The sequence below is a fragment of the Hipposideros armiger genome, unplaced genomic scaffold (genome assembly GCF_001890085.2).
Source record: "Hipposideros armiger isolate ML-2016 unplaced genomic scaffold, ASM189008v1 scaffold_42, whole genome shotgun sequence".
Taxonomy (NCBI): domain Eukaryota; kingdom Metazoa; phylum Chordata; class Mammalia; order Chiroptera; family Hipposideridae; genus Hipposideros; species Hipposideros armiger.
In genome coordinates this window covers 2,276,626-2,286,255 of record NW_017731392.1, presented here as the reverse complement: position 1 = coordinate 2,286,255, position 9,630 = coordinate 2,276,626, and the positions used below count along the sequence as shown (strand labels likewise).

General features: G+C 51.8%; 1 protein-coding gene across 4 annotated transcripts; it reads right to left on the bottom strand.

The window, feature by feature from the left end:
- Nucleotides 1–1,796: 1,796 nt before the first annotated feature.
- On the bottom strand, nt 1,797–7,859 carry CYP26A1 (cytochrome P450 family 26 subfamily A member 1). 4 transcript variants are annotated; one of them, XM_019638991.1, is made up of 8 exons: nt 6,497–7,859; nt 5,798–6,178; nt 5,104–5,328; nt 4,576–4,866; nt 4,329–4,487; nt 3,684–3,818; nt 2,961–3,113; nt 1,797–2,695 (listed from the first exon to the last, which is right to left on the bottom strand). In XM_019638991.1, exons 3-8 carry the CDS (start codon nt 5,308–5,310, stop codon nt 2,354–2,356), a joined length of 1,287 nt encoding a protein of 428 aa, XP_019494536.1. In that variant the 5' UTR covers nt 5,311–5,328; nt 5,798–6,178; nt 6,497–7,859; the 3' UTR covers nt 1,797–2,353. The 4 variants fall into 4 exon arrangements, with proteins under 4 accessions (XP_019494536.1, XP_019494535.1, XP_019494534.1 ...); XM_019638990.1 differs by having other exon boundaries at nt 5,798–7,859; XM_019638989.1 differs by lacking the exons at nt 5,798–6,178; nt 6,497–7,859 and adding an exon at nt 5,508–5,785 and having other exon boundaries at nt 2,159–2,695.
- Between the last annotated feature and the right edge of the window lie 1,771 nt (nt 7,860–9,630).

Sequence of the window (9,630 nt, the reverse complement as noted above, 5' to 3'; positions counted from 1 at the left end):
AAGACAGGAAGGCAGCAGGAGGCCTTTCCTGGTCCTGCCACTCCCTGGGTGGCCCCAGGCAAATCATAGTCCCTTTCTGGGCCTCCAAGGTCTAAGCTAGGTGAAGGCTACAATCCCTCTGAATGCAAATTATAGACCCAGCTGGAGGCTTTCCCATGCCAGTCCTGACAATGGTCTGTCATTGGTGGCACCACACCCCTGATTGAAGAGAAGAGGGGATGGGAGGTGGCCAGGGCAAAGGACATGTGTGGAGGGGAGACAGAGGGCACCGGCTTCACCAGCTTGGCAGATCCGCCCATCACTGTGATGTGCCCTTCTGTCGCTGTGCCGTGCACCTGGGAGCCCCAGAGGCATTTGCCACAGTGGTCTCCCCTCCTTCTGCAATTTTGGCCCAGTCTAACTCTCGGATCTCCCTTCTGAAACACTTTTCCACTGGGTGGAGGTGCCTATGCCATAAAACATGCTTGCCCCAATAGATGTGACCCAGGGCCATTGAATGTACAATACAGCAGTCTATAAGCATCACACTCACACACTTCCAAACCGCCTTTACTCAGCACTAAGCGCATTAACAGAGATTGTGTTTTTAACGTATTTTTGAGGTAAAATCTTCACTACTCTGTAATCAATGAGTGTAATTGAACTAAATGAAGCCCTGGAAAATGCAAGCCAGAAGCACTTTCCTCAAAACTCTCCAGATAAAATAGTTGGATTTAAAAAATTGAATTATATGCTAAAATGGCTCAAATTTCTTTCTGCTCTATGCTCATAGAGACACATGGTTATGGAGTCACCAACGACGTTTTGAAAGACTACCTGTCTTCTGGAAAAATGAAAAGTATCGAACCCCTTTAAAAATGGCCTTGTATAAATTACATGAAATAATGTCCTCAGGCTAGTGTGCTCCTAGCTGGAATGATCAAGGGTGAATGCTATTGGGGGAAGGGTCACCTCTGCACACTTCAGCACACTGAAGCTTGGGCTGAAATTAATTAAGCCTGTAATTTCTCATTTTAAAAAAAAAGGCATTATAAGATTATTATAGGCATTATAAGTTGTTATGTAAGCACCACTTCAAAATCAAAGGATTCCAACAGTAAGTACAATCTAAGTTCTACCTAAAAATCTAAAGTCAGGTAGAACACGTAACTCTAATTGTAGACAGGACCCTTTTCAAACACCTATTTAGACCACCCAGTTTCTGCAGTATTGCCAAATTCTAAAATTGTAATGAAATTTTAAAGTCCAAAACCTACAAGCCATCAGAGGTTCAGTAACCAGGTTGTGCCATTTCAAAACTGAAAATGTGCTTACATAAGCAAGTCACCGGGGCTAACCTTTCTGGATTGGGTCTGGCCTTCAGCTCAGAACATGAATATGCCAGGGTCAGAAATGTGACAAAACTGAGCTTTCACGGAGGTTAGCCAAGGTTCACAGGGTCATGACTGGGCCATTTTATCAGTCATGTCAGCCTCACACCCTATTGCCTAGCTTAGATAAAAACTTTATCTGTCAGTTTGCTAACTCTACTCCTCCTGCCTTATTTTCAATAAAGAAAACCTGGACTCACTTATCTAAACCAGAGACTGGCCTTGCCCAGTACTGTTTTCATTGCAACTTCTGAGTAAAGGAAACACACCAATGATTTTTGGTCTCATTTTAGTCAATAACTGTCCATAACTGGAGTGACTGCCTTTCTCTTACCTAAAACCTTGATTTCAGAAAACAGTTGTTTGTGTGTGACAACATGGAATATGTTTAGTAAACATAATAAGTTTATGGTTGAAGGTGTTATATTAGAATATGATAGTGCTCAACGTGTTACCTTTTCAAAGTCATCTTTTCCTAAAGTAAAGTGAACCCCAAAAAATCTAAAATTAACTTTGATCAATTTTCCAAGTGGGAATCTAAATTACCATAGAAAAACTTACAAAGTTACCTTTGGACTAACACACGTCCAGATATAATATATATTTTCTGATAACTGTTAAGAGAAAAAAAAACAGCTAGCTAGAGCCTCTTCCTCACAGAAAGTATATACGCACAGATGACAAATAAAGTCCTATATGTAGACATTTAGAAATCTGGTTAAATACATTAAGTACATATATTAAACCGGCGAGTTTCCCCCCACAGGAATCTTAAATGCAAGACAAGCACCTTCCAATTTTACTTTATTTGGAAACTATACAAAATTTATTATTTTAATATTTAAAGACTGTGGTACTGTAGTAGAGGCACATAAATATTATAATATACATTTAGAAATTAAATATAATAAAATCAACACGACACTATGTAAAAACTCATATGTACATTTGCAATAAGTCCAAAGTCGAGGCATGTATGCCCATCAGGTTTCCCCCTGGAAACGGGTGAACCTTGCTGGGAGATCATCCACAGGGTACACGGTGGGGCTGGTTTTCATTGTAGGAGGTCCATTTAGAAGCCGCCAGTCACAATGCCTGGCCAGCTCCACTGTAAATATTTTGAGAAGAATTTTTGCAAACTCTTTCCCTACACAGCTCCTAAGGCCTCCTCCAAATGGAATGAAGCTAAACCTGGATGCGTCCTCAGGGTGCGGTAGCATAAATCGGTCAGGATTAAATTCCTCCTTGTTGGTGAAGATGTCTGCCACATCGTGAGTATCACAGATACTGTAGATAACATTCCAGCCCTTGGGAATCTGGTATCCCTACAAAAGATTATGAAGTCCTGAGGGCTGACAAACTGGAATCTAACTTTCAACAAAAAAGCTATCGCTGATATCTTTGGAGGCGTTCAGTTAAAAGAAAGGGTGGGAGGGATACAGACAGAGGACATTCAGGTTGCTGAAACATGTGTACACATGGGGCAGGACACTGTTATCAAAAGCATTAAGGAATTTAAGCCAATGCACAGAAAAGCGAGGGGAAATTTAAAACCACAACAAAAGGGAAAGGGGAGAACTTTTAACTTACATTTAATTCAAAAGTCTTAAGGGCAACCCGAAACCCTCCTGGAACTGGGGGATTCAGCCGAAGGGTCTCTTTAATAACACACCCAATGTATTTAAGCTGTTCCAAAATTTCCATGTCCAACTTGTTGTCTTGATTGCTCTTGCAAAGTAAACCCTATCAAAACCGAGGTGAATGGTTATTTTGTGCTCCAATAAAATCAGCCCAGCAGACATAAACAGGGCTTAAGTGGCGACTAGACCCGAAGGGCCCCATGGTGGAAGAGTGTGAAGGGGAAACCGTGAGCAGCTAGCGACCATTTGCCTCCACCCCTTGGCCCAAATCCACTATCTATTTACAATTCCAAGAGAATGCTGCTTACCAGTTAGAACCACCAAGCTTCTCCCCCATCCCCCTCACCACCACCCGCTGCCACCCACCTAGAAGTCCCCCTATTCATGCCCTTGAACACACAAATCCAAGTAAGTGGAACCTATCTGAAAATCTCCAAGGTTCTGTAAAAGGTAGAGAAAGGGCAGGAATGCTAGATCAAACCCTGCCCAGTGGGATCACAGCTCAAGATTCCTCTCTTTTTATTCACAGAGTGAATTCTCTTTGCCCTTGCTTGGTCCTGCACTTTAAAATACTCAGCAAAGTCAGCTTACTTATTGGGAAGTTGGCTAGGGAGCAGCGGGATTTCTTAAGCTAATAGGGACCACCCCCACCCCCCCTCCAAGAGTCCCCTACCTTATTCTTCAGCTCCTCTCGCACTTTCTGGAGAACATGTGGGTAGAGCCCCAGGTAAGTGATCAGAGATGTGGCTGCACTGGCCGTGGTTTCATGTCCCCCAAAGAGGAGTTCGGTTGAAGATTGCTTTAGTGCCTGAAAATGGAATAAAACGAACGTTTTTCCAAATCTGCATGCAATTTTACAGAGGGATTATTCAGAACCCAACTGAGGGTTCTGGATGGAAGAGGTCAAGGGCTAAATTTTGCTGACAGTCAAGGAAAGCGACATTTTAAAACGTAAAGTCCCATTAGTTCTGCTGAAACAGGAAGGCCAATAAAATCCCACTCTACCGGGAACTCTTGAATTAAAGCCTTAGTTGTAACATTAATATCGCCTAAGATTCTTTATTTACATTTTGCAAATTCCAACTTTCTCCTTAAAATATGGAAGGGCTCTAGGGGACTCTCCCTGTTCCGCTACAGCCTCTTGCACTGCTCTCCCGACCCAGCGGCTCAGCCTTCGGGGTCCCATCACTGAGGGCTGTGCAGGCTGACCACTCAGGGAAACTGGGCCTCAGGCCGGTGCTCTGGAGGCTCCAGGAACTGCTACTTGGAACGCCAGGGGACCAAACTCCGCAGTGCCCCTCCTGAAGCTGCCATTCACCTGCATATCCAGCCTCTCTCCCCTCTCCCACGAGTGTTCGATCAACAGCTGAAGCGCATCTTTGTAGCCCCCGCCCGCCTCCGCCGCCTGCAGCCCGCAGATCTTGGCGCGAATGTTCTCCTCGATGCGCGCGTGGATGAGGTTCCGCGCCTTCATGCCCTGAGCGCAAAGAGCGGACAGCGGTGAGCAGAGGCCGGGCACCCGCGCCCCGGGGACCCTAACTCCGCACCCTGCATGCCACCCTTACCCGGTATAACCCGCTAAAGGGCACGTCGATGGGCAACGAGAAGAGATTGCGAGTCATTTCTTCGAAGGCCTCCACCAGCTGCTGCTCCGCGTCCCCGCCGCTAGTTAGCCGGGGCTCGCAGCCCAGCAGGATGCGCATGGCGATGCGGAACATAAGGCGCTTCACCTGGGGGTAGACCAGGAGGCCGCGTTCGCCGCAGCTCAGCCACTGCTCCAGGCAGTTGCCCACTTCCTCCGCGATCACAGGCACGTAGCACTGGAGCGCTTCACGGCTGAAGGCCCGCATAATCACCTGAGCCCCGAAGAACGGAGAATATTAAAACCGCCCCTCTCGTCTTTCGGGATCTCCTACCAGACACCCCAACCCTGCCAGACCCAAGGCACTTCCCGGCTACGAAACTAAGCTGGGCTGGAGAGGGTCCTAGCCGACGTCTCCTGCAACTAGTGCTCGCCCAGCATCTCTCTGCCTGAACCCCTCCGGGGAATGGGGTCCCCCTTGCGGTACAGGCGCCTCCACCTCCGCCCTCACCTTCTTGCGCTGCTTGTGCGAGGAGTCGTGCAGATTAGAAAGGCAGCCGGAGCCCAGGACGGTGCGTACCGACGCGGGCCAGTGAACAGACACCAGTCGGTGCTCCCCGAGCAAGATGCGCCGCACGTTGTCGGCGCCCATCACCCGCACCGTGGGCCGCCCGAACAGATGCGTCTTGTAGATGAAGCCGTATTTCCTGCGCTTCATCTGCAGGAACTTCCTTCTCTGCGAGAGGAAAGTGGAGGAGAGAGGCGGGCGTGAGGGGGCGCCGGGGAGCGCCGCGCCTCGGGTTAGCCCTGATCCTAGCGGTAGTCACCTCCCTCCCGGGGGCGCTTACCCAGGCTTCAGTGGAAGCACGGAGCCGATTCGGGAGAATCGTCCTGTCCCGCCCCAAGCTCCCTTACCTGCAGCACCATCTGCAATGTTTCCCCAAAGAAGGGGAAGCCCATAGTTCCGGGGGGCAAAGGGAGGGCGCAGCTGCGGTCGCGGCTGCTCACGCAGTACAGGTCCCAGAGCTTAATCGCGGCCAGGAACAGCAGCAGCGGTAGCACGAAGGTGCAGAGCGCACTGGCCAGCAGTGCCAGGAGCCCCATGGCGCGCCGCGACCTCCCGCGCCACCTGCCGCCGCCGCCAGCGCCTCCGAACCCCGCCGCGCGCCAGCTTTATAGGCGGCCCAGGTTGCTGCCCACGTTACCTTGGTCAGACAAATTAGTTCACCCAAAGTTCATCTTTAATTGCGGATTGGGTCTCTGGCTCCTCCCCCCGCGAGGCGCTGCCCAAAATCTTTAACCGTTTGTTCCACACCGAGGCAGAGGCGGCGCGGTGGCGGCTTCCCTCGGAGCGCGCCTCCTGAGGCGCGGAGCTAGGAGCAGCCTGCCTCCCCCATCCAAGGTGTGCGGAGCTTTGAGGTGGCGGCAGAAGCCAACCCTAGCTCTAGGGAGCGGGAACGCCAAGCCTCGGGCTTCCTGGCGGTCTCTTTGGAATCCCTCCCGCGGGGTCCGACGGGCGGTTCCAGCCCAGAGCTGCCTTCACTGGTTTTCCATTTACAGGCGCCGCGTGGGATCCCTTTCACCTGCTGGGGAAGCGAAGGGAAGTGCGTTCAGGGATCGTCCAGCTGCCTTGTCCCACAGGTGGGAAACTGAGATCCTGCCTGAACGCAGAACAAAACGCAGGCCTCCCGACTCGTTCGAGGATCCCGCAGAAGAGCCCGCGGCCAGGACACAAGGGAGAGCCTCGGGGAGTCAGGCAGGACTGGAGGATCATGGATCTCAGTTCCCCAAATCCCTCAAGTGGTCCAGCACTCATGAAGCCTTCGAAAGTCCTACATAAGGGTACAATAGAGCCCCCAGGTCTCTCAGGACTCCAGGTGCAAACCTGCACTAGTCAGCCCCACCTCTGACGTCCCACTGGAGGACTTCGGGAGCAATTCCTCCGCGGCTCCGCAACCAGCGCTCTGCCATGTGGCCACAGCCGCCAGGATTCCGAGTACCCTGGGGCATACAGCCCCAGATAGGCAGAGGTGTTGAGGTCCTTAGCCCTGGCAGAGACCGAGAGAGAAACAGGAAAGCCTGGAGGTCTGGGCTCCGAATCCGGGCTCCATCTCTACTTGCATCACCTTGGGCAAGTCACCACACATCCTTGCGCCTGTTTCCTCCTCCTTAATTTGGAGGCCATCATTCCCGACCTGTTTATACCTCGGGATAGTTGTGAGTTTCCAAAAGGGGTTTTTGGTGGCAAATACTCCTCCCAGCTCCAGGCACGCTAGATTTCATTACCAGAGTGACCTGAACTCAAGGCACTGGAGTCTTCCTCCTCTCTTCCGGCTTCCACCCAGCGTAAAGCCCCCCGGGGGAGAGGGGGTGATCGGTCCTAGACCCAGGCCTCTGAGGACCGCTAATGGGAGTGTCGGGATCCGTACTGGGAAGGGGACCTGCTGGCCTTTGCCCAACTACAAGTCAGCTGCTACTGCAGCCAATGCCTGGAGATCCGGCACTGCGGGAAGCGCACGTGGGATCCCGGCTTCCCACCTGGCCGAGCCATTCCGCCTCAGACCAGGCAGGGCCACTCGCTGCCTTGGTTTGAGCGCAGAACGCACCAGCGGTGCCGAAGACGAAACATAATAATGTACGTTTGTTCAAAACTGAATACTGGCTCTTACAGGAGCCCTCCCGCACACCTTGGAGGTGGAAAATTCTTTGATCTTGAGAGCTGTTAAGTACATGATCCACCTGCAGTGGTCCTCAAAGCTAGTGGTATTGGGAGATGTCTGCGGAGTCCTAGGGCCCGCACAGACTCCGTAACACTCCAAGCCCGGGTCGCCACAGGGCGTTTCGGAGAGTCAACGTTTCCCTATAGTCCTACTTGGCGTTTCAGAGGCTCTAGCAAAGAGTCTCTCCCACAGGCATTTCTTCTAACGATCTGGCGACTGTTAACTGTACCAGCCAACTTCTGGGCTCCGGCAGAAACCGGAGCCAGAAGTGCTAGAGGTAATTCTCTGAAATCTCTCGGGCCACCCCTTTCTGGACAGTGCCTCCGGCCGGTGAGCAAAGCTAGCGAGCGGGGGCGTGACCTGGGGCCCAGGCCCAATTCTCCGGTCTGACCCGCCTGTGACCCATGCAGGCCGGACCATGACATCCGAGTGAACTCTGCAGGGCCACCTCGCCAAGTTCAGCGCGCGCTGGGTCACAAGATGAGCTGAGCGGGGCCTGTGGGCTGGAAATTGCCACGCGGTGGGGGGAGGAATGTTTTAATCTATCTGCCCATCGAGACCAAGGGGGTGTCCGGGCGGGGGGCGTCCAGCAGGAAAGGATTAAATAGGAGAGTGGAGATCATTAAAGAACATCTTGAAGGGGGGAAGGGGTCGATAAATTACCAGCTCAATAAAAACTTTGATCTAGAAACCTTGCCAAGCTTTCTTGGGTGGCGGTGGCCTGGGAGGGTTGGTTCACTGGAAAACAAAATGTTTCCAAGTTGTTTACAAGGCAGTCTCCCTGTGGCTAAGGGTGGGGGGTAGGGAGTAGCTTTTTGCTGGGGTAGGGGAATCAGGTGAGCGAGGGTAGCTGAAGCACCCATCCTATCCTTGTCTCCTTCAAGTCCTTTCCATTTCTTGAGTACTCAGTCCTGTCTCAGAGTTCTACGCCTGCTGTTTCCTCTGCTTGTGGTGCCCCTCTCCCAGGTCACCACTGGCTGGTTCCTCCCAAAGTTGAATGTCTCCTCCTCAGAGAGGTTTTCCCTGCCCACTTTGCCGAATTTAGGCCCCAGGCACTCAGCATTATAGGCATGTTTGGTTTTCTTGTCAGCATTTATCACCATTGGACATTCTTGTTCTTTTGTTTGCTAGTTTATTGTCCACCTTCTTCGTGAGCGTATCAAGTCCAGGAGGACAAGAACCACGTCTGCTCCTTCCTCAGAGGATCTGGAGCGACTAACACAGGGGCTCAGGTATTTTGTGAAATTATTGAAAATGATGGATCAAGGGGAAAGTAGAGTAAAATTGGAGCTGCCCCCTACAGGGCATTATAGTTAGTACAAATCCCAGATCAAGCAGGTAAACCAGGTCTCTTGGAATCAGCTATACTGTCAGGGCTCCCCAGAGTTCCCTCCCCATGTTTCTCCTCTTCCCCAAATCAGAACCAACCCCAAAACCTGGTCCTCCTGCCACCTCACCCTGGTGGAGCTTCTCAGGCTAGCTGTTGTCTGTGCAACCTCAGAGCGCCCTGAGGGCAAGCCCCAGTCCTTCCACTTTTGCAGGCTCGAGTGCCTGCGGAGCCCATGGCCTGGCGCCGGGCCTGTGGTGAGCAGGAGGTGATGAATTGCCCTGGATGGGGTTATGGTGATGTCAGCCGGGCTCGGAAGAGCCCGCTGCGCTCTTGAGCTAAGGCCCTGCCTACGCCTGCTGCTTTCCCCTTTCCTTCTGGTCCTGGGATCCACCTTAAGCATAAGGTCAGGAGGGCACCAGCTTCCTTCTGGTTCACTAAGGGGTCAGCTGGGGCCTGGGCGTCAACTTTCCTGGCTCACCCATCGCATCCAGCTGCCCCTGCCTGTCGGAAGATGGGTGGCAGGTTGAGGCTGTTGGGAATGAAGACACTGGAGGTTCTTGGCTTTGATTTAAACACTGGTGGGAACCTCTGTGTTGAAAAGGTCCAGAGAGTCTTTAAGCCAGCCTAAGGATCACTATAAAAGGAGAAAGGGCTAAGTCCTGGATGGTGGACACAGGCCCAGAGGCTGGGGGGAGGAAGGTAAGTGATGGAATGGAGGGAAGCACTGGTGTAGCAGCCCAGGAGCCCATTTTCTGGCTCCTCAGGTGAGTCTTTGGCCTCAGTTTCTCCTCTGTAATAGAGGAGGTGGAGGTAGTCACCGGGAAGATCCCTGCAGCCAGCTATCACGGAGATAATTCACAGCCCAGCTTCCAGGGCTATCCTGTGCTGAGAAGGCTGCCCCAGATACCGGCCCCTCTTTAGGTATATGTTGGGACCGGTCCTTCTGGGGGAGGGGAGGAGGAGTCTTTCCTGGGTGTCCTCTACCTCC

Bases quoted from the DNA above. Each gene is read 5' to 3' on its own strand.
- CYP26A1 (XM_019638989.1), bottom strand. From the start codon at position 5,696: ATGGGGCTCCTGGCACTGCTGGCCAGTGCGCTCTGCACCTTCGTGCTA. The intron at 4,867-5,103 runs GTGAGGGCGGAG...TTCGGGGCTCAG, and splicing joins CGCACAAGCAGCGCAAGAAG to GTGATTATGCGGGCCTTCAG. The intron at 3,819-4,328 runs GTGAATGGCAGC...TTCCATTTTCAG, and splicing joins GAGAGAGGCTGGATATGCAG to GCACTAAAGCAATCTTCAAC.